This window comes from Paramormyrops kingsleyae, chromosome 9 (genome assembly GCF_048594095.1).
Source record: "Paramormyrops kingsleyae isolate MSU_618 chromosome 9, PKINGS_0.4, whole genome shotgun sequence".
NCBI classification, from domain to species: domain Eukaryota; kingdom Metazoa; phylum Chordata; class Actinopteri; order Osteoglossiformes; family Mormyridae; genus Paramormyrops; species Paramormyrops kingsleyae.
The window spans coordinates 28,289,048-28,311,897 of NC_132805.1; the positions used below are offsets into that span (position 1 = coordinate 28,289,048).

Genomic DNA, 22,850 nt, shown 5'->3' on the forward strand with positions numbered 1-22,850 from the left:
TAGCAGATTTTAATGTACAAGCCCACCACCCAAAACGTTTATATTAAATCATTCCACATCTTATTTCAAGCATACCTCGTGATTTTAAGAAATGTGATACGAAGTATATAATTAAACACATCACCGCAGTTCATTCGGAAAAAATCCATATTGCCTTCTGTTTAGCCTACTCGCAAAAGGGGAGGGGCTTTTATTGTGAAGCGAGTCTTTCCAGTGGAATGGGCCTCGTGGAATCTACTTTTTTCTAAGTGCCGACGTCTTGTCTGAAGTATGCAGGGGAATAGTTCGGCGGTGTTTACCTTTGTTCTGCCTTGGTTGCTTTAACATAGCTAATGCATCCACATCTATTATGCATTCCGTCCTACTTAATATAAAAAAGGAGATGCACTTAACTTATTATTAAGTAAATATGGATAGTGATTGTAGCTGTGACGGAGTGTGTTCAGAATAACTGGCATATCAAGTGAATGGGCCGGTCCAGAGGGATGTCTTGTGAGAGGCGTCTGGTCCCGGACCGTGCACAGCTGGAATGGGGCGCGCGCCGGCCAGATGCGGCTCCGCTGCACGCGGTTGATCGCTGATACACGCAGCTGATCCCAGATGATCGCTTACTGCAGGGTCCACATGAAGCACGAAGGGGCTTCGCTCAGCTACCTGCGGCATCAAAAGCGACACAATGGTGAGTGTGGCTTCCACTTGGGGCCGAGTAAGTTTCTCTAGAAGCGGAAACTCGGCGGGCAAGGTAGCGGAGGTGGCACGCAGGGCACAAGGCATGACCTGCCGTGTGCTGTGTTTGTGGTTAAACTTTATTTAATGAATAATATGCTTGAGAATGTGTCCTTTGTTGCTCCTTAAGTTGGCAGTAAGTTCCCCGATCAGTGCACACAGGAACGTTGCTGCATACCTGTATGCATTACGTGGCAGATGGCGATCATCATAACTGTCTGCATAAAGAGGAGATACATCGATGCAATGCGTGCACGTTCTTTTAAAAAGTAATTTAATGTCATTGAAAGTTCTTCTCCCGAAGGTGCTTCACGGTACCCCGGGATCTCTCCGTATGCTCTCAGTATGCATACGGGCAGGAATGCACTCAGTCCCGGGGATTAATTCCTGCGTTTTCTGATTGTTAAAGACACACGACCTTATTTTGGGTAAGGGCCGCTCTAAGAAATGTTGCTCAGTTAAGACGGATCAACTTACATAATTGTGCTTAAGAAGGGAAAAACACCGGAGCACTACCTAACACCACGCCCTCGGTAACGAAAGACAAAGAACAAAAAAAACTGATACTTCTCCCATGTGTTCTGTTTTGTTAAATAACCCCCTTAGTGCTATATTATAAATATGGTATAGGCGCATAGTTTTTGGATTCTCAAGCCCCCTTCAACAAACCTTACTGTAGGTTTTGTGTTTGTCAAAAATTCAAAATACAATAAAGACGAATTATCAAAAGTTCACAACTTAAACAAGGAGCGCAATTTTATTTAAATGCTTTATTTATTTATTTATTTAATCGTCGCGGAGAATTATTTTAAAGGCATGCTGATTAAGATGCGAATCTAGATGAAGAACAAAACTGACAACAATTCATGAAAGGATGATTTAGATGAACAAAGTATGCGTCGTATTTCATGTGAAAGAAATACTGAAACACAACTGACAACACTATAGCATATAAGCCAAAACGGCTTTAGTGACGGTGTATTTCTTCCATCGGTAAGTGTGCATATTATCCTATATTATAATGTTCACCGCAAGTTTCTGTGGATATACAGGGATTTTTTAAAAGTCTGCATATTATACGGTTGCATATTCTAAGGTTGACCTTCACGGACTCACCAATGGGGCCAGTGAGCGCTGGTCAAGCAGCGGGGGCGCAGCTGGGGACGCCGGTGTCGTGTTACCGCCCGGGGCTCCCGGCGAGCCCGAGTTCCTGCTGGACGACGTCTGAAATTTCAGATGGCTGAACGTCACGCGTGTTAGGGCGGATGACTCGTGGTGCCGCGGCGGCTTTGAAAAGGGTTAACGGCGCTCGGGCTTTTGGAAGCGCCCGGGTCACTTTGGCTTTGCAGCAGGCATGCTGACACCTCAAGACTAAGAATGAGATTTATGTAGAGGGTGCGGTGTTGACTTAGGCTGGCCAAGGTAGCGCAAGGAAAAAAAAATGCAAACCCCGAATCCTCAGCTTCCCACCCTTTCCCACGGTCTACATCATTTAAGCTGGTATAAAATATTTACCTCCAACTTCAGCCTGTTTGCTTATTGCCGCACGTGTTTGCGTTGGACTGGAAGCTGCCATATGAGATTTTAAAGGTGTTTTTCATGCGTAAGGATCTGTTTTTTCAATCAGGGGTCTTACTGGCCTGGCCACAGCAGCCCTCTTGTGAGGTCTGCCTGCTCTGCAATTCCCTCTGCTTTCCCCCCCCCCCAACCTTCCCAGATCTCGATCATGTTCCTGACGATGTCAGTGGCGTGCTGTGTCCCTGTAAGGTAGCCTAGCATGTTGATACTGTGTATAGAACATGTTTTCTTACCCCCCACCCCCCATAACAAGCCAGTGAGTGGATGCTAACGGGTACATTATATCTCTCCTTTCAGCATTTGTGTGGCAAGGGGTGACAGGGTGTCTTTATACTTCATCTCGGTTTTAATTTCAGTGCCTGCCAGTTTATTTTCTGCAAAAATATCCAAAATCCGCTAACATCAACTTGTATTCCTTATTCTGTCAAGTTAACCACTATCACTTTGTTTACTGGTTTTATGTTTTTCCAGTCAAAGACACCCTGCCTGCAAAATCTGGCCAGCACAGTAGTTTAGGTCTTACACGGCAGAGAACTGTGTCCACTGCTCAGTAACTGCCCTTTACATTACACTGCAGGCAATGTTCCTGCTGTAGCCAGCAAGCCTGGAAGACGTCAGAGAAACTGGCTCTTTCTCTGCCAGTGTTTGCTCATGTTTGGCGGATCATGTGCTGAGCTGTGAAGAAGAGCTGGGGGTTACTGGTGGGGGGGGGGGACTCTACAATAATGACCTATAAGCAGAAATGCTGAGGCCATGCTTAGGTGTACTATAATTAATTATGATTGCTATAACTATAATTCACAAACATACCTTGCTAGAGTAAATCCTTGGAAATTTGCTAATTATTTCTGCTAGATATGTTTGCACGTTATGGAAATTTTGAACGACCTGAATAAATCAAGAAAAAATGTTCCATCTTTTCAGTTCTGCAAAGTAATTGGGGTTAAATTTTTTCTGAACTTTATTGCCATTCGTAGGTTCTCTTGCTTGCTTTTTAAATGACATTTTCTTTAAATGACATGGTCTCATTTTTGAGGCCTGGCCAGTTATCATTATCATGCATTTTACTTAATTAACTCATCTGCTGTTATGGTGGGGCATAAGAAAGGAAGAACAATCAACATAGTGGCTCTCAACAAAAAGGTTTTACTGATGAAACGGAACATGAGAGACCACGAGCGTCAAAACAAAACTGGTAAAATAGAAACTATGGTAGAGAGCAACAACGGGAACAACAATAGCAAAGACAGGGAGCAACACCAGGAACAACAATACCAAAGACAGGGAGGAAAATAGGGAAACTACAATAGTTACATGGGATAACTATCATAACGCCAACAAATAATCTCACAGCTACACAGAGCAACAGCCACAATGACCCCCTGAGGAACAGAACAAAGCCAGGAACTTAAATACACTGATACCAAAGGCTATTATGAACTAGGGGCAACAAGGGACAGATGAGGTTAATTAACAGATACAGAGGGTCCAAACACCAAGGGACTCTAAAACAAGGAAAACAGAACAAACAGGGAATAAGGAGCAACACATGTTTAACATGTGTTATTTTTACCAGTTTCAATATCTTGACATTTACATGGATAAAACAAAAAAGGCCTTGACCTATGGAGATTGAAGCATGAGACTCATCCACCTTTTTTAGTACCTGGAGGTATATAAATGATACAGTGTTACTTAGTGGATTAGTGCAGCATATATTAATATTATCATCTTGTTCCTTTAAAATGTGACATTTACATGGAATGCTGCATTGAACTATAAGCTTTAGATTCACTCGAGTTTATTGATTCTTTTTTTAAAGAAATAGACTGTCATGCTGTGACAATGTTTAAAATAGCATTTACTGTACACACAACACAGAGTGGGGAAGACTTAGAATAGGTTTGTATTTAATGACAGACAGTCAATGAGTAACCTAATATGTAGCCAAAATCTTCATATTTAGCATATAGCATCTGACATTAGGCTGAATCTTAAAAATCCTGTTGGGCTGACAGCCATGCCGATGCCTTCAGTTTCAGTATAAGATACGGGTGCGTGGGCTACATTCCATATTGATTGGAAAGACTTTGAAGACTGAAATATGACGTTTGGATGGTTCTGTGCTTAACGTTTAATGTTTGACTAAAAAGGCCTCTTGAATTTTGACTTGAATTCACTTCACTTGGAAAGGTGAAGCTCCATCTTTCCTGCTTATCTGATTGTGAATTCTGAGTCTGTCTATCTGTCTGGCTGTCTGTCAGCCTGCCTGCCTGACTATCTATGTCTGTCTATCTTTGTCTATCTCTGTCTTTCTGTCTATCCCTGTCTGTTTATGTCTGTCTGTCTATCTTTGTCTATCTCTGTCTTTCTGTCTATGTCTGTCCGTCTATGTCTGTCCATCTGTTTCTGTCTGTCTGTCTCTGTCTGTCTGCCTTCCTGAATATCTATCTGTCTTTCTGTCTGCCAGCCTCTTTGTCTGTCTGTCTGTCTATCGGTCTCTCAGTCTCTGTCTATTTGTCTTTCTGTCTCTGTCTATCTGTCTCTGTCTGTCTGTCTAACTGCATACACGCCTGCATATTTGTGTCTCTGTGGGTCTTTGACATGAATAAGGAGTGCCTTATTAAAGATGTAGGGAACCCACTTTTTAGTAACTGGAGGCTGTTTCGGACCAGTGCAAGTTGACTAGTTATTTGTGGAGCAGCTTTGCTCCACGCCGTTCTTGTGTGATTTAATGTCAGCATCTCTGTTCCCTTCTGGGGTGTTGCCCTGAGGCCCTGTGTACCAACAGTTCCCTTCTGTGACATTTTGAAAGAGGTACAGATTTTGATTTGCAGTGAACGTGACAGAGAATCTGTGCCTCTGGTGTTGATGTTGTTGCTGTTTTGCTCTCTTGAAATGCATGCTATCATCTTTCAGAACAAATGGATGAAGTGACTGGTGGAGTTTTAATCCCCTCTTATTTGAGATCTGATGCTGGGAACATTCAAGAGATTTCAAGGAAGTTTTGTTGATTGCGTGATTTGGGGGTTTGTTTGCTATAGATTATCCACTAAATGTAATTGAACCCTGAAACTCTTATTATCTCCATGACAACCAGCAGTCTTCACAAGCTTGATGTCAAAACCACTTATAGACAAGAAAGACATATTGATTTGAAAATGCTAACATCCTCCTGTACGCTTGATGGCTCCAGTTATCTTTAGCTTCATTAATGAGTTTTAAAGATCTCTGATTAAAGACAGATAAGATAGATGGATAGATGGAAAGAAACTTCATTCATCCCAGAGTAAATTACAAGAAGTTAGAGCAGCAGAAAAACAAACATATGCAGTACCCAGAGGCATAAGACTCAGCGTAAACAGCAGCAAAGCACACAAAATCCAAATATTTAATGTGCAAATGAGTAATGACTCACCATGTATAATGTGCACATGAATATTGACTGACTACTCACTCCTTATAATGTGCACATGAGTATTGACTCACTAATCACTGCATATAATGTGCACATGAATATTCATTCACTACTCACTGCATTAAATGCAAAAAATGCTGTCATGTCTGCCAACTAACCAGCCTCTAGATCCAGAATCCAGTCCATAGAGCTGGTTAATTAATCACACCTAATAAAACTATTTCTTATATCGTAACTATTGTCTCTGTTCAGTGTCCAATTGTGAGATATTATGAGTGCCTTCCTTTGTCTTTGTCCAGCAGTTTGGATTTGGGTTCATCTCGATTCTGGTATTGACCCTTGCCTGTCGTTATGGTTTTCGATTGTGGATGGTTTGGTAATAATATTTAATGAACATGGATCCTGCACATGGACCTTGATCCAGTTCCTTACACAGACAGTGACTTACTACTCACTGCATATAATGTGCAAACAAGCAGTGACTCACTATTGACTGCATATAATGTGCAAACAAGCAGTGGATCACTACTTACTGCATAATGAGCACATGCAAACAGGCAGTGACTCACTAGTCACTACATAATGTGCACATGCAAACAGGCAGTCACTCATCACTCACTGTATATAATGTGCAAACAGGCAGTGACTCGCTACTCACTGCATATAATGCCCGGATGGGTAGTGAATCAGTACTTTCTGAATTTGTTCAGGTAGTCATCCTTCATATATGGAGATAAATTTGTTTGTAAATTTCTTATGTTCTTATGTTCTTATATGTCCTAGTATCCCCTGCCTGTAATCACAGAGCCAATAATCGTGCATTTGCCTTCCTGCAGCAAACAGTGGGTGGATTTAATGTGTTGATCCTTCAGGAATAGAAATCATTCTGCGACTAAACAGGGACATATTACATTCAGCATTAGTTCAGAAGGTAACTCAATTAGCGTTAATGTTGCCGCAAGGAATCCATTACATCGTAATTAATGCTAGATCCATTAAGTCTATAACCTTAATATAACATTTAATAATGATGGCCTCTATGAATATTGACTAGCCTCATATATTTGTTATTAAGACACTTGGATGTACAAGACCTCTACTTATATAAATGCTGCATCTTTTAAAAAGTTTTTATGTCAGCAATCATACAACATCTAAGCCAACCAATTAATAAAACTGTCAAACTCAGTTAAAATATTCATGTTTGGCCAAATTTTTTCTTGTCAGGTATCCAAAGCTACAGCCCCATTGTTTTCAAATGTTTGCAATTATTGTTATATAAAAATTGTTACTAATGTTTGTTCTATACATATGTTTTTTTTCATTATATGTTTAATTAATTATTGATTGAAGATTGCTGGCCATGCACGCACAGACTCAGCTATCGTCTATAGACTGGAATATTGACATACATAATTATAGATATGATTTTTCTCCCCAAATATACGTTGTCATGTATGTAATTGAAATGATCGCCTGCTGCACCTCTGTGCATTAACATGTGAGACACGCCCTGGTGAGTGTGGTTTTCGTTCTAAATAAGAACACAGCTCATCTGTGTCACATAGGCACAGCATGTCCTGTCTCCTCGTGTCACCTCCTCCGGGTGACAGCATCTCACGATTCCCACCAACTCCTTAAACGAGCATCAACGCATCTTTTAGTGTCGTCTGGGGTCTGCCGCCAGTGCAGAACTCAAAAGAGGTTCAACCGAAACGTTTTCGTCTGGTGTTTGCAAGTACATGCTAGCAACTCTGCATTCTGGCCACAGATGATTGTTATTATTTCCCGATGATTCATTACAGCATTGATCTCTCTGGCACTCCTGCTTGAAAAATGTATCCCAGGAACTAAACCTTATTAATTTGTAGTGTTTATTTGTAATGGCGACTGAATGCTGTCCCATTCTGTCAGCCTGTCTGCCATACCCTGGATGTGAATTCTTTTCCGTCTCCAGTGGGTTGGGGGCTCGTTTTCAGAGCCATCACCCCTCAGAGGTGACGCACACACCGTTCTCCGAGCAGCCGGGACGTGTCAGCCTCCTGGGCGTGTGTTTAATGCCTCAGACGTGGCGGATTAGCCTAACGCCTGCTATCCATACATAAAAACACTCTATTAAAGCGGCCGCACTGATAGAACCTACTGATACTTGAAGTCCCAGAGAGCACGTCTCAGTAATATCTCCCGATTCCTTTTATTTTTTAATCACTGCTTGAGCAGAAATGCGGGTGGGTGGGGGGGGGAGGGGGTAAAGGTAGGAGAGTGACGGAGTAGAGCATTCAGCCGAACGGGGGGGTGGTAGGTTCTGCGACAGGCGGTTGTCATGGCGAGGGGAGATGTGACACATTTGGCTTTTCAGACACCATAATCATGATGCTGCCCTCAGCCTGTGGCAGCTGTCTAATCATAATAATAATAATCCAGAAAAGCATGGCCACAGAATAATCACCCAATCATACTAACACTGTGCTCTTTTGGGATCCATACAAATACACTTCAGCGGAGCAGGAGACACATTCAAGTGGCTCCTTTGTGTCTCCAGCCATTGAAGCACTACTGGCCCGTTGGGTGGATTCATCCTCGCCGGGCCTGATGCTGATCGGCTGCTTTCTGCGTGTGCTCCCCTTGTCTGGAAATGCAGGTTAGTGCCAATCAGGCAGCCGGCAGCCTCCCACTGCTCTGCTTGCTGTACATAGTAGAGTATCAGTGCTACGTCATGCTTGCCAGAGCTCTTGTGTCCTCACACCCCTGGGTTTGTGGGTTCCTGTCCAGACCATCTCTGTGAGAAGTTTACATGTTTCTGTGGATTTTCTACACATACTGTTGGCTTCTTACCACAATCCAAGGACATGCGGCTTAGGTGGGTTAGTGACTCTAAATCTTCATTTGAGTGTATGTGTGCGTGCCTGTGTGTGTGTGTGGTTATGCGTGTGTGTGTGTGTGTGTGTGTGGTCCAGCCTGCCTTGCACCCAGTGCATGCTGGGATAGGCCCCAGGCAGTCTGTGACCCCATATTGTGTAAATGCTTCGGGGAAAATGAATGTATATTTATAGGTGTAATGAGCGTTTAGCTCAGCCTGAGCCGCTGTTTCACAGCATCCCAGTACGGCCCGGTTTCACTTTGCATTATCTTAATCTGAACTTTTAGCATGTCTTTTATTGCTCTTTGGGTTTTTTTCTAGAACTGTGTCATTTCCCAGTTAATTGCTCAGAAACACAGTGGAAACCTTTCCGGTTAAAAAAGCAAACAGGCTCCCAATACACAAACCCCTCCAGACAGACGGACACCTGGAAAACATTTATGACATGAATAAAGGTAGAAATAGCCTCAAAAAATGGAAACGGTTATTGAGTCTTTATCCATTAATTTCTTATAAGTGACTTTTTCTTTTTTACAATGAAAACAGCTTTAGTGGCTCAGCAGTACGGGCAGAATTTGCCTGAAAAAGAGTTGATTAAGCGTGAAAGTCCAGCACGGCTGGGGGCGGCAGTGCTGTGTCAGAGTGAGTCCATGGCAGGCGAAGCCTCGAGCTGCCCCTTACGCCAGGAAACAGCCTCGAACTGCCCCTTACGTCAGGAAACAGCCTCGAGCTGCCCCTTATGCCAGGAAACAGCCTCGAACTGCCCCTTACGGCAGGAAACAGCCTCGAGCTGCCCCTTACGCCAGGAAACAGCCTCGAGCTGCCCCTTACGCCAAGAAACAGCCTCGAGCTGCCCCTTACGTCAGGAAACAGCCTCGAGCTGCCCCTTATGCCAGGAAACAGCCTCGAACTGCCCCTTACGGCAGGAAACAGCCTCGAGCTGCCCCTTATGCCAGGAAACAGCCTCGAGCTGCCCCTTACGTCAGGAAACAGCCTCGAGCTGCCCCTTATGCCAGGAAACAGCCTCGAACTGCCCCTTACGGCAGGAAACAGCCTCGAGCTGCCCCTTACGCCAGGAAACAGCCTCGAGCTGCCCCTTACGTCAGGAAACAGCCTCGAGCTGCCCCTTACGCCAGGAAACAGCCTCGAACTGCACCTTACGCCAGGAAACAGCCTCGAGCTGCCCCTTACGTCAGGAAACAGCCTCGAGCTGCCCCTTACGCCAGGAAACAGCCTCGAACTGCACCTTACGCCAGGAAACAGCCTCGAGCTGCCCCTTACGTCAGGAAACAGCCTCGAACTGCCCCTTACGGCAGGAAACAGCCTCGAGCTGCCCCTTACGCCAGGAAACAGCCTCAAGCTGCCCCTTACGTCAGGAAACAGCCTCGAGCTGCCCCTTACGCCAGGAAACAGCCTCGAACTGCACCTTACGCCAGGAAACAGCCTCGAGCTGCCCCTTACGCCAGGAAACAGCCTCGAGCTGCCCCTTACGCCAGGAAACAGCCTCGAGCTGCCCCTTACGCCAGGAAACAGCCTCGAGCTGCCCCTTACGCCAGGAAACAGCCTCGAACTGCACCTTACGCCAGGAAACAGCCTCGAACTGCCCCTTACGCCAGGAAACAGCCTCGAGCTCCCCCTTATGCCAGGAAACAGCCTCGAGCTGCCCCTTACGCCAGGAAACAGCCTCAAACTGCCCCTTACGTCAGGAAACAGCCCCCCAGCCCTCAGCATGACGCCCATTATACCCCGCTGGCACCTCCGAGCCCACAGAGGACGGCTTTTTCCTGCAAAGGACCTTCGAAACTGCAAACAGGATGTTTTCAAATGAAGTCCTCCCTGGATGCCACAATCACACACACACACACACACACGTAACAAGAGAGTCACTACCTTCCAAGTACCCTACCGTAGCTGCTACCATATAAAGACTCAATATGACATCTGCTGCTAACTGGCTTTTTGCAAGTCTCAAAAGCTGCTCTAAAAATGCACCTCCTCACTTTACATCAATTTTACTGCTCTTTTGCTGTTTTTGGACTACTGACCGTTACATATTGTACAGAGGTTTACTACAGTATTTTTAGTACTATTGGTATTTATCTTATATTTTATATGTTTATACTTTTATATCTTATATTGTACTACGAAGATGAGAGAGAAACAGCATCTCGATTCCCTTGTATGTTATGGACATATAGTGAACTGACCATAAAAGGCTATTTGATTTGATTTGATTTGATTATCATTGTGTCGTGGATGTAAAGTGCAGCCAGCGGAGAAGCAGATGGCGAGAGAACAATGATTTCATCAATTTCCATTAAGCGGGAAATATATTTCAACATATTTCAGATAAAGCCACAACCCTCAGTTAAGCTGTGAAAGACTCCAAAAGTGACAAAACACTTTTGGAAATGATTAAAAACTTTACCTTTCATTTTTGAACATATTTTTTATCGCATAAAGATGTTCCTTGCACAAAAATACAATTTAACTATATTGTTGTTAGTGATGCATTGAAGAAAAATCTGCAGGTTGCTTTAAAGGAAACTGGACTGAAAGCTAATCTTCTGCTAGTCGAATGTAGTTTTTGTTTGAAGCATAAAGTAAAATCTGGCAGTAACAGTCGGAAGCCTGACGAGGTTAAGATGCTGGATGCTGCTATTCTCCTGCAGTCAGACTCTAATGAAAAGGGCAGTATGCAGTTTCATTTGTACCATAGAGCCACACAAAAAAGTTTTTAAATACATTATTATGGGCTGCCGGGAAATACATTTTCCTTTACTCTAATACTGTTTTATATTCAAGCATCGTTGTGAGTAGCATTTGATATTTTTGATATTGAACAAGGACATGATTTAATAGGAAGGTCACCATTAACATTGTATTCCATCAAATTTTTCTCATGTTGTGATTCACTGCCTATGTGAATTTGAGTCAGTGGTAAATCTCCCTAAATCATTTTTATTTAAATGAAATTGATTCTCATGTTATTACATGTATTCTAAGATTTGTGATTTCATCCCACTGACACATCGTTTGTCATTTTATTGATGTGGAAAATGGCATTACAGGGGACTTTGGCTTGCCAGCTAGATTTGTGAATCACCTTGTGAGACCCACTGGAATAATGTTGTATTTCTGTAACATTTATGAGAGCACTTGTGAATTTATGTGTTAAAACAGGTTATCTTGAAGGAACATCACTTTAGTATAGCTAATTTTACTAAAAAAAAACACTTTAAAGGGGATGTAAATGCATCCTTGGCAAGGCAAATGGATTACTTCTGCTGGTTTGATGAGGATCAGGATTACAACAAACACATGTGAATCTGTTTTCAATTTAGCCTGAGCAGAGGGAGGAGTGTTGTGTCAAGTGGTGTAAATCTAAACGCAGCTTGAAGTAGAGCTTTCATGTTTGGAAAGTGAAGGCATGCAGCAGTTAATGAAGGGTAAGAACATAGGCGAACATGGACCTGTTCAGGCATGAACACAGAAGTTGCTAGAACACTTCTTTAGAAACGGAAGGATCCCCTCAGCCAAGGATGTTCACTAAAAGTGCATTCAGATGAAAAATAAAGGATCGGGCTGAGCGATTAAGGTCATGAAATTTCATGAGGATTTGTGTGGAAGAAAATATATGGTCTGACTGTAAAACAGCTCCTGGAGATATTTTTTTGAGAAGAATGGGGACATTAAAAAGTGCTGCTCTGATGAAAATGTGCTGTGGGTACCCGCCCTTGTAATTTCCTGCAAACGTACAGGATGTATTGCTACTACCGCAGGGCAGAAATCCTAGGAAGCCTACAAAGTATAAAAAGAGCCAAGTAGATGAGGAAATCAAAGTGGGAGTGACAACATACCTACTAATACGTCATGGCCCTCTTTTCCAGAAGACTGTAAATTAACGGCAGTTAAGAATACCTGAGTGGCAAGTCGCTATCCAACACACTTTGAAGGTCTTCCTATGGATGTAAACGCCCACACTGGCAGAAACGTAACTTTCTGTTAATCTACAACTGAAATTTTCTACTCGGCCTCTGAATGTACAGCAGTAGTGCTTGAGGCATTTTGGAATCCCCTTTCTTCCCATGGACTTGGTCATGGGTCATGCTCCCATGAGTTATTCATCGAGACCCTGCATTTACTTTTTCTCTATTTCATACAGACCAGAAATGAGTAGCACATATCTGGGCCACCCTGCAGAGAGACGGGCTCTGCACCTTGCTGATCCTTAGCAGAAAATAGACCTAATGGTTGTAGGACACACCAACATTGAATTGCAAATTTGCTAATCTTCCAACAGAACCATTCAGAAGATGCCTAAAGATAGGACCTACACAGAATGTTTCCAAGACGTTGAAGGCAGATGTTATCCATTCACTAGGACAGGAATTGAGTTTCGACTCTTTATATAACATTCTCTGATGGTTAAGTTTTTTTTTCAGATGTCTTATCCTCACACATGGAGAAAGATCCTGACCTCACTTCTCATCCTTTCCCTGTTTCCTTTCCAGGCCCTGAGACTGTGGTTAAAGAAGTATTTCAGGAGGTGGATCAGCCTCATCCTGCTCCTTCTCTTCATCTTGTTTGCGATGACGATCAACACACTGCCTTCTCTCCCTTTAGAGGGTCGCAAGGTGCTATCTTGGCACGGCCTTCATGGGACGACTCAGGCCAGGGGCCGGCCTCTCACTCTGAGCCATGCGGAGCAGCCAAGGCAGGACCCACCGGCAAAGCTTGGGGAACACGGGCAGAAAGTCAGCATTGACCTTGCTCAAAGGCAGGCAAGTGAGCACGTGGTACATCAAGCTGTCAGGAAGCGTCATGTGAGCGAGGACACCGCTGCTCTGGCTAAGAGGGAAGCCAGAGGCAAGTCCTCAGGCAGCAGGCAGGAACAACAACCTCAGCAATTATCGACTGAGAAGCGAGGTATACCAGGCATCACGCAAAATAACAACAGCAGAGCTTTGATCTCAAACCAGCTACTCCCTCCCCAACAAGGCTTACAAGGCATGATCAAGCCTCGGATGACAAAAAGGTCCTTTGAGGACCAGCATCAGTTTCAAATCACTTGTGCTCCAAAGTGTCATAGGGTTGACACTCTCGGTGGTCAAGCTACTATCCAGCAACAGCCTATGAGAACGCGAGTCCCCAGAGACCTCAGAGCACAAACACGCCAATCGAACACCATCAGTGGGAAAGGAGACGTAGCCCAGCAGGGAGTCAAGAAGAAGGAGGCCGTCTGGTGCACCAAGGTGACTCAGGATGATTTCTTGGAAAGTTGGAACCGTGGAATAAGATCTAGGGCGGAGCATCTACAGTGGTTCAGTGAGGATGACATCCAGAAAATGGAACTGCTTTCTTGGGGTGAGGTGATCAGCAAAGCCCGGGTTCCAGCCCATGGACAGGTGCTTCAAGTTGGGCTGGGTACGGGAGGTCCAGCGATCCCAGCCAGCGACCATGCGAGCCGCTGTGAACAAGGCCTCTGTGCCTTGATCAAGCGCTCCGATGACTGGTTTGAGGTCTTTGCCTTCCATCTGGACAGGGTTCTAGGCTTGAACCGGAGTTTGCCCGTGGTGTCCCGGAAATTCCACAGTAACCTACTGCCCTACAGGTACACCAGCGGCTCTGCCAGGCCTGTGGTGTGGTGGGCTCCGGGCATCCAGCACCTGCCCGATGATGACAACGACCAAAACTCCTTCCCTCTTACCTGGCTGCAGTACCAGGCTCTTCTGAAGGCCAAATGCAACAATAAGGGAGTGTCTGAGAATTCCCCACCCTGCATTGGTGTTCACCATTCAGAATGGGGAAGGCTGGCATTGTTTGACTTCCTTCTTCAGGTAAATACATTTCTAATACTGTGTCAGGTACCATTCTCCCATAACCCCTTATCCAGTACTATTCAAATAAAGCCTTTGCGAGAACATAAAGGGTATGAGACAGGGGACAACCTAAATGGGATGGTAATTCAACTCATGAAATGCACTGAGAATATCTGCAGCGTAGAGGCACTAGTTCCACATTTTTCTGACTATGGGGGCAAAACCATAAACATGGATGCAAACTCTCTGTTCTGTTGTGTGCAAGTACATTTTAGACGTGGAACCCCAAACGTGACATCCCAGGTGAGGCCACCAACCCTACTCCAAGAAAACATCCCTCCCCTGGTTCAACATTTGGCAAACTTTGTCACCTGTTAGCCGTGAGTCTAATTATGTAGTTTGGTTCTATCAGAAATTTACGTGGAAACAGAGCGTGAGTCACCTGACCACCGTCCGGGAATCGAGGGACTTAAACAGTGACTCACCGGGACAAGAATGTGCTAATTTGGCTAAAGCCTCATCGATGCCGTTTTTACTTAATGACTGTGACTCATCCCACGAGAGAACCCAAACTTCTCAGAAGTGCATTTCTTTATTTTGTTAGAAGCGAGGCCATTTGCAGTGAACCCATTTTCACTTCAATTGCCGGATGAGACAATTACATCAAAAGAATGCAGCAGAATGTCTGTGATATTCTGAATAAAGGGCGAGACCTCCTTTCAGAAACTGTCAACATAATTGATAATAGGTAACTCATAATGGGTGGAATCACAGGTATGGGTAGGTCAGGTCAGCAGCCACCTTATTAAACGCACGGCTTCGTAAGCAATTATCTTATTTCCAGCTGGAGTGATGTGGCTGATCATTTCAGTTAAAAATCCAATTAAATGTTCTTCAAGCTGCTGCAGATATTCACCCCCGAAAGGGAGTTTTATTCATGAGATGCTGGTGATAGTGAATTAATTAGAAAATGAAACATTTTTTTTTTTAGCTTTTTGTGGACTGGCTTAGAGCCAGCCCATATACACCAGGGCCCGGCTGCGTTTATAGCTTCTCTAAATACTGCACCGTGAAAAACAAACTGATTTTTCTCGTTGAAGGTGCCGTTGGCTGAAATACTAGAAAGGCTATCTAGCGTAGCCCATCTTAGCCTAGTGTGCTGTTTCTGGTCCATAAATAAAGCAGATGCCTGACGTGTGAAAATACTTATGAATGTGGGCAAACGCTCTCTGGCGAGGAGCCGGCCTGCTTGGGTGCTGGATCTGGCGATACTGATGCAGTCTTTTACCTCTCTTATTAGCAGACGTTGAAATTTGCACACAATTATGCCTTGTTTGGATATGAAACATGCACTGGTTCCTGGCCAGCAGGCAAACTGCTTTCTGTTCAGATTTTAACAGGAGACATCATTCCTTCGTAACGATGTCCACAAGTAATCGGTCCCCTGAGCATCCGTGTGGCCCGTGGTGTCTCCCTATCTGGGCGCCGGGTGCATTTCAAGTATTGTATTTTAAGCACCTTAAAAAATGGGGGTGAGGACATCAGTTGCCCACCCCACCTCTGGCCACTGGTTACCATGGTGACGTGGCGACAGGCAGCTAGATGGAGGTTAAAGTGACAGGTTCTGCGGGGATGGGTTGGTGGGGGCAGCAGAGACAGCTCCCACTGCCACCCATCACCCTTTGGTGGGTCTATTGGGTTTGCATTATTTACAGAATAAAATGTTTGTTTTTTTTTTTTACTCGGCAAGAACTCAGAAATCCTCGTGTTTGTTTCATACCCAAAAATCTGAGAAAACTATTGTATTCTTGGTCAGGTCAGCCTACGGCAGAATGCACTTTACTGTGGGTTTTAGCTAAAGAAAGTCATTCTCCATATCTGGCCATGCCGATTCATGGTGTAACTGGGCCTCGAAGCCCAACACGAAGATATCCCAAAAGGCAGGGGGTGTCCCTGTGGATGTTAGTGGAATATGAGAGGCCTCTCGAGCAGATCGATGAGTGTAAAATGGCCAGTAGCTAATAGCTATCGATCGATGCTTCAGAATCGCTGACTTATGCTCAGAAGGCCTGTCCCTATCTGATTATTTAACACCTCTCGCGGTCCCGCCTGCCATAAAACTCAGATGTTAAAGGGACGACAGAACAAATACCCCCGCCGTGGATCTCTAATGACCTATAGGTCCCGTGCGTGTTGGAGCCGTAGAAGTCTCACAGGCTTGCTTTGGATCTGAGGTACTCTCTAAAGCGTTTCCTGCAAGTTGAAGATAGATAGATAGATAGATAGATAGATAGATAGATAGATAATTAATTAATTCCTGGGTAAGTGTAATTGCTGTGTCTATTTGAGGGTTTGTCATTGTGGAACATGGAAATGAGCCAGAACTGCCTGCCTGGCTGGATTTCTCCCCATTACCATCGACTTGAATGTAAATGAAAGGCAATGGGGATTAGGACGTAATGAAAGCGGCGTGTGTAGGGCGAGCGGCAGCTGAGTGTTCGCACGGCAGTGAGTTTCTCCCTCTATGGAGGCGGCCGCCTGGCTTCCGTATGCGTGGTGGAGTTGCTACTCAGTCAGACGCTAATTAGCACCGATTCGCTCCTGGATGACGTGTCAGCCTGTCGTTTTGTTACAGTTCCTCCTCGTTAGATGGTCACACATTATAACTTTGCCATTCTCCGTCTCAGGCTCTCTGACTCCACCTGGCTGCTCTGTGACCCCATGCGGGGGTTTGGGGGGGGGGGGCATATTCGGGGCTGTCCGGGGCAGATCGTGTTTTAACAGCCCAACGAGAGTCAGAACGGGTAACCCGCTGTGCCTCATAACTTCTCGGTATTGGGAAAGAACATTTTGTTGTTTTCCCTCTCTGGCGTGTTATCAGTGTATCACAGCAAGTAGCTAAAGTCTTCATAATAGTCAGTGTATGGAAAAAGCCATCATGAATATATCCTTCTACCCTGATTTTATATTGGTGTGTGTGTGTGTGTGTGTGTGTGTATACAGTGGTACCTTGGTTCTCGAACTGACTAGAACTCGATTTTCTTGAAAGTCGAACAAACCAGTTTGACCTAGAACTCGATCTGAATATCAGAAGTCGAACCGTGAACGCTGACCTAATATAAATTGTACGCGCCAGGAAATGAGTCATACTACAATTCAATTCTTCCTTGAATGCCTTCTTCAGACAGAAAAATGCTCTTCTTGTTTTATCCTGTTCATTTTGTGTTTAAATGCTAAAAAAAAAAAACATATCTAGGTGTCATTTTGGGGGGCCGGGAACCAATTAATTGGTTTTCCATTATTTCTTATGGGAAAAATTCGATCAGAACTCGAACTTTTTAGGATTCGATCTGGAGTCCGGAACGGATTAAATTCGAGAACCGAGGTACCACTGTATAATATTCACCCACAAGCCTGTCCTGCAAAAGCTGTTGGACGATTGATGGATGTATATACTGTAGGTGTATATAAAGATCTAGATGTATAGACACTATACTCTGCGGATCCTCTCTTTTGGCAGGCTGTTGTGTCTAGTCAGACCTTGGCAGCCCTTTGCTGGTTCTCACATTAGAGACCAGGACTTTCCAAGATATTGTGAGGGCAGACGAGTGACCTTATCTGGTCCCCGGTGGCCGTCGCTGTTGAGCTCCTCACCAGGATCGGCACCATCAGCATGTTAGCTGATGGCTCCATTGTGCTAATGGTGGCCCATAACTCCTGCTTTCATGCTCCTGTTCTTTTGTCCGTCTCGGTGTTCGGTGGAGACCTTCCTCCCTCTCGCTATGGTCGGCTCAGTAACACGCTGTGATCACCTTGTGCCTTCCCTCCCACCCAAGGTCAGTGACCGGCTTGATCGCTACTGCTGCGGGTTCGAGCCAGATCCCTCCGAGCCCTGTGTGGACAACCGGCTACATGCCAAGTGTGGGAACCCCAAGAACCTGCTGCTGGTGCACATCCTGGTAGACATTCATGACGTCCCTGTAGCAAATAAATGAATGAGGTGCTCAGACTAGTTAACCTTTAGGCTATAAGATCAGGTCCTGGAATGAGGATTCTGTTGGATCCATGAGGAAGGTGGTTAACCTGAGTTCCTCTAAAAATATTCAGCTGCAAAAAAAACAGGCAAAAATCTAAGTCATTCTGGATGATTGTGGTGATTAGGTTACATAATAATGTTAAATAATCTGTTAAAACAAGACATTGCTGGAGCAGCTGGTTTTGATGGAAAATTCCTTCAGGGGTAAACAAGACAAATTAGCAGCAGGATGTAGATTCAAAAGAGGGAGGAATCCTGGCTCCTGCACCCCCACAGACTGTTCTGGAAGCACTTCGGTGTCTGGACCCTGTTTAAGTGACTCCTTGGCTCCAGACATCTTCAGCCACAGCTCTTCTGGCTGCCCGTCCTTTGACAATAATTCGATCAGATGCTCCTTAGAGGGCGTCCGCCTGGCAAACGTGAAAACGTGGAGAGACTGGAGTCAGCTGTGAAATCCTCCTTAAATCCCTGCCGCTGGGTGGACAGGGCAGAAAAATAAGGCAGTCGGGTCGGGTCTGTGTGGTTGCCATCGCAGCACCGGCCGTGGGGAGCAGTCCAGCCTGTCCAGCAGAGACGGCGTCCAGCGTGGGCCGAACATCAGCGTGTTAGCAGAAATGAGGCACTTTAATATGTGAGACATTAAGCTAGAAGAGGAATGTTACACGCTGTCATATATGCAGATAAACAAACGATGAGTATCGACTATTAATATATGTGTGTATAAACACATATACTTGGAGTTTAGTCATGACAGAAAGCTGGCACACTAACGCTTTGTGATGAGAGCAGCAAAACCAGCCAGCTCATTAAGTACAGTATGGAAAGGATGGATGTGCAGTATGTGTCAGTCTCACATGGGGCTCCCTCCGTCCCCAGGTGAGGAAGGCTGACCCGTCAAAGCTGGTGTTCATCGATAACGCGGGGCGACCTTTTCAGTCACGTGACAACCTCAACTTCCTCCTGGTGGAAGGCATCGATGAGTGAGTAAATTACACCTTGCTGTTATGATTGCAATTATGTGTTCATATGATATATGCTTTGTCTATTATTGCCTTGCCTGTGCTATATGGTTACATTTGACTTTAGCGTAAGATTCCCTCCCCAAGTGTAAGAGCTGCCATGTTTGCCTTTCAGGTTCCCCGAGAGGGCGGTGTCCGTGCTCCAGTCGGGCTGCCTGGAGTCCATGCTTCTGCGCTCGCTTCACGTGGACCAGGAATTCTGGGATAGCCAGGGAGGCCTGCATGGCCTGAGGGCGCTGGTCCGCACGGTGGAGGAACGTGGTAGGGTACTCCTGCGGCACATTGAAGAGCGGCGGCTGAGGCTGAACCGGGACCTGTGAGCCGTGCGGGGGGGCAGGAGGGGGGGTGGGAGTGAGGCCGCTGACAGGTAAAGGCCTGAGCTCTCAGCTCCTGATCGGATTCCACAGAATTTTCCATCCCAGAACTTCGCCTGATGAGTATCTATGACCCAGACGATGTAGATACGTCTGTGGAAACTTGGGGGTTCCCCCCTCGTCCATGAGGACTTCTCTCCAGATCAAAGATGTGCTGTCTGGATGGACTTGGGGGGGCATCTCAGGGGTGGGGGGGGTTATGGTGCATGTCCCCCTGTAATTGGCCAGCGGATGCCATTGGTCACCACACCCACTGTTGAGGGTGGAGATTCGTAGGTGCAGTAGCTCGTCAGCGCCCCCTTGAGACGTTGGTTTATATCAGTCGATTTGGTCATGAGTGCTGGGTGTTTAAATAAAGCAAGAGCACTTTAAACTCCCATTGGATAACACTTAGCATGTCTTAAGTTTGTTTTATCTGTGTGATCTATCCGTTTAGTTATTCAGTACTTTTTATCTCTCTTTATCACTCTTTAGCTCTTGTCTCTCTTAAATCTGTTATGTCTTAGCATGTTTCAGATCCGATTTGAAAACCTCAGGAATCTTCATTTTTCTGGCTCATTCTCACTTAAATGTCAATAGTCTTTATCGTTTTCATAAAAGAAGCCAAACATGCCAATATGCTGGGAAAAAAATCTGTACTTACACACAACTGATGTTTGAAGTTCTTTATCTACAAGATTTATATCTTGTAATGCAGTTAATGTCCTTTTAATAGTGCTTTACCAAATGGTAAGTTTGAATTATATTGTGTATATTTGTTTAATGTAGAATATATATGTATATACCACATGTACATAAAGAATATGGGGCTTTAATTTAAAGCTGACCTGTATTTGTAAGGAACTCTCAGTACTGTCAATTTCTAATGTATTTCTATGAACTATGACTGTATCCAAGCGATGGGATCATGAGGAGATCAGGTTATTTTATTAAAAACATCTTTCATTCATTCGAGGTTCATTCATGTCTGTTATATCATTGGCCTTGAAGATGATGGAAAAAACTGCAGTTATATCAGCAAAATGAGCATGAAGTTATTCTGTAATGATGCTTTATGTCATTTATGGGATACTTATTCGATAAAATAACTAGCAGAACTGATATGACATTTAAGAGCTTATGTCACAGGAAAATGCCCTGTTTTAACATTAAAACATTTCTGTTTCATTAAAAACAACACTGTCCTATGGAAAATTACATAGACAACTCACTTTACAGTAATGTCAGCACACAGTAAAATCTCTATGAATATCCATCCATCCATCCATTTTCTGAAACTGCTTATCCTGTTCAAGGTCACGGGGTCTCTATGAATAATATGAGAAAATGTAGTTTCTCGTTTATTTTCACCCATTTTGGATGTCAAGGAGAAACACAATTGTTTTATTTTTATATATGCCCAGTTTTTAATATTTGATTTTATATTTCTGATTTTGAATCGGTAAGGCATGTATGTGCCTTAATTTTTTGTTTTGCTAGAAAACCCATTCCATCCATGTCATTATAATAGGCAGGTTTTGTTTAATGAGGCAAAAGACCTATTAGACATTAGAATAGGGTACCCTCATTGAAAACATATAAACTGTAAACATATACAATACATTGGAAATTTGATACATATGGAGTATTAGTAGGTGTATGAACTATAAAGGTATAAAATACATTATTTAATCTTAAAGTACAGTCACACTAGAGTGAAAAATATCCAGTGTCTTCGCAGAGTAGAGTGAAAATGGGCATGTAAACTCAGTAGTTTTAGTGTGGTTTTCAATCAAAGAATTGTATCCCCCTCATATAGCAAGTTACATAAGAAGCATGCTTGCTGGTGACATATTATAAACAGGCATTGACATAGCTGGTATGCTAATATGCTTTAGCGGTATAAAGGGTTAAATGTACTGGAAATGTCTAGGCATAACAGCACAAATGCGTTTATTATTTAAAAACTTTGGAGCAGAAGCATTTACGTACTAGAAGTGCTTTTTCTGCTTGCTGCTCGAATGAAACTGAATGAGAGGCTTTTTTTTGTGCTAGTGTGACCAAACCTTTTGGTGAATAAATAAATTTACATAAATTTTTTCCAAAACTCCAAAAGTCTATTCTTTGTGGTTTCTGGGGTGATGTTTTACCGCCGATGACCTAAAACCAGGCTTCCACTTCATGTGTTATGGTATCGGGAACCAAAACTCACTCATGTGATCCTTAAATTTCTAAAACTCAGAGACCACAGAAATTTTCTTGGAAATATATCCCGTGTACTGAGAGAGTTTTGGCCATTTGCTCTTCATATGTGGGTATCTTTAATTTGAGTACCTAAAGTTCTGCTCTAACGGGATATGCTGGCTGGCCATGTCAGATGTGCATGTTGACACTAATTAAAGGGAGAGTGTTGCTCTGTAATGGACATGGCGTAAGTGTGAGACCTCTTCTCGACAGGGTGCTGAAATCTTGCTGAGATGTAAACGACTGCAGCATACGGGTCTCTTGGTAACAGCGGGAAGTGTCAATTGGCCAATCACATGCCTGGCTTGCGACAGAAGCGGTCACTGGACTGTGGAAGGCTTGTCCAGGACAGATGAGCCACAAGGTTCCTGCTAGGCCTTCAGTTAGCGTTACCTGCTAATAATTCGTCCATAGGAGGAGGAGTCAAATTACAGTGTAATTAACACATCTTTGTTTTAAGATACAGTGGGTCCTTCTTGAAAGCACCAATGATATCAGATCACTTATTCACCCTGAGATCTCTGACACAGAGGCAAATATGCACCCATTTTCCTTCCCTTTCTTGAGTTTCCTGAGCAGTACTAAAAAATCCAAGTTATATCTCAATTTTTCAGAGCAATATCTGTTTGGGGGCAGGATGTGGCTCAGCTTCTTAGGTATACCTGCCCTTTTCTGGAAGGCTGTGGCTTTAAAAAGAATGATTATATGATTTTTGGGATTTTTCAGACCATCTGCTCTGACCCCTTGCTTGCTCTCACCTACATGTCTGTCTGCGCCGCTTATAGACAGCGCGT

General features: G+C 44.1%; 1 protein-coding gene across 4 annotated transcripts; it reads left to right on the forward strand.

The window, feature by feature from the left end:
• Positions 1-545: 545 nt before the first annotated feature.
• On the forward strand, positions 546-20,782 carry gask1a (golgi associated kinase 1A). Of its 4 annotated transcripts, none has more exons than XM_023806148.2 (6): positions 548-679; positions 8,223-8,363; positions 13,097-14,422; positions 18,241-18,363; positions 19,317-19,420; positions 19,575-20,782. In XM_023806148.2, the coding sequence occupies exons 2-6, from the start codon at positions 8,358-8,360 to the stop codon at positions 19,777-19,779; spliced, it is 1,764 nt and encodes a 587-aa protein (XP_023661916.1). In that variant the 5' UTR covers positions 548-679; positions 8,223-8,357; the 3' UTR covers positions 19,780-20,782. The 4 variants fall into 4 exon arrangements, with proteins under 4 accessions (XP_023661918.1, XP_023661916.1, XP_023661917.1 ...); XM_023806149.2 differs by having other exon boundaries at positions 597-679; positions 8,265-8,363; XM_023806150.2 differs by lacking the exon at positions 8,223-8,363 and having other exon boundaries at positions 546-679.
• The last annotated feature ends 2,068 nt before the right edge of the window (positions 20,783-22,850 follow it).

What these genes read in the sequence shown, in the direction of transcription:
- gask1a (XM_023806147.2), top strand. Translation starts at nt 677, where the DNA reads ATGGTGAGTGTGGCTTCCACTTGGGGCCGA. An exon ending in TGTTTGACTTCCTTCTTCAG is followed by an intron (nt 14,423 to 18,240) that starts GTAAATACATTT and finishes CTCCCACCCAAG; the next exon opens with GTCAGTGACCGGCTTGATCG. An exon ending in CTGGTGGAAGGCATCGATGA is followed by an intron (nt 19,421 to 19,574) that starts GTGAGTAAATTA and finishes TTTGCCTTTCAG; the next exon opens with GTTCCCCGAGAGGGCGGTGT.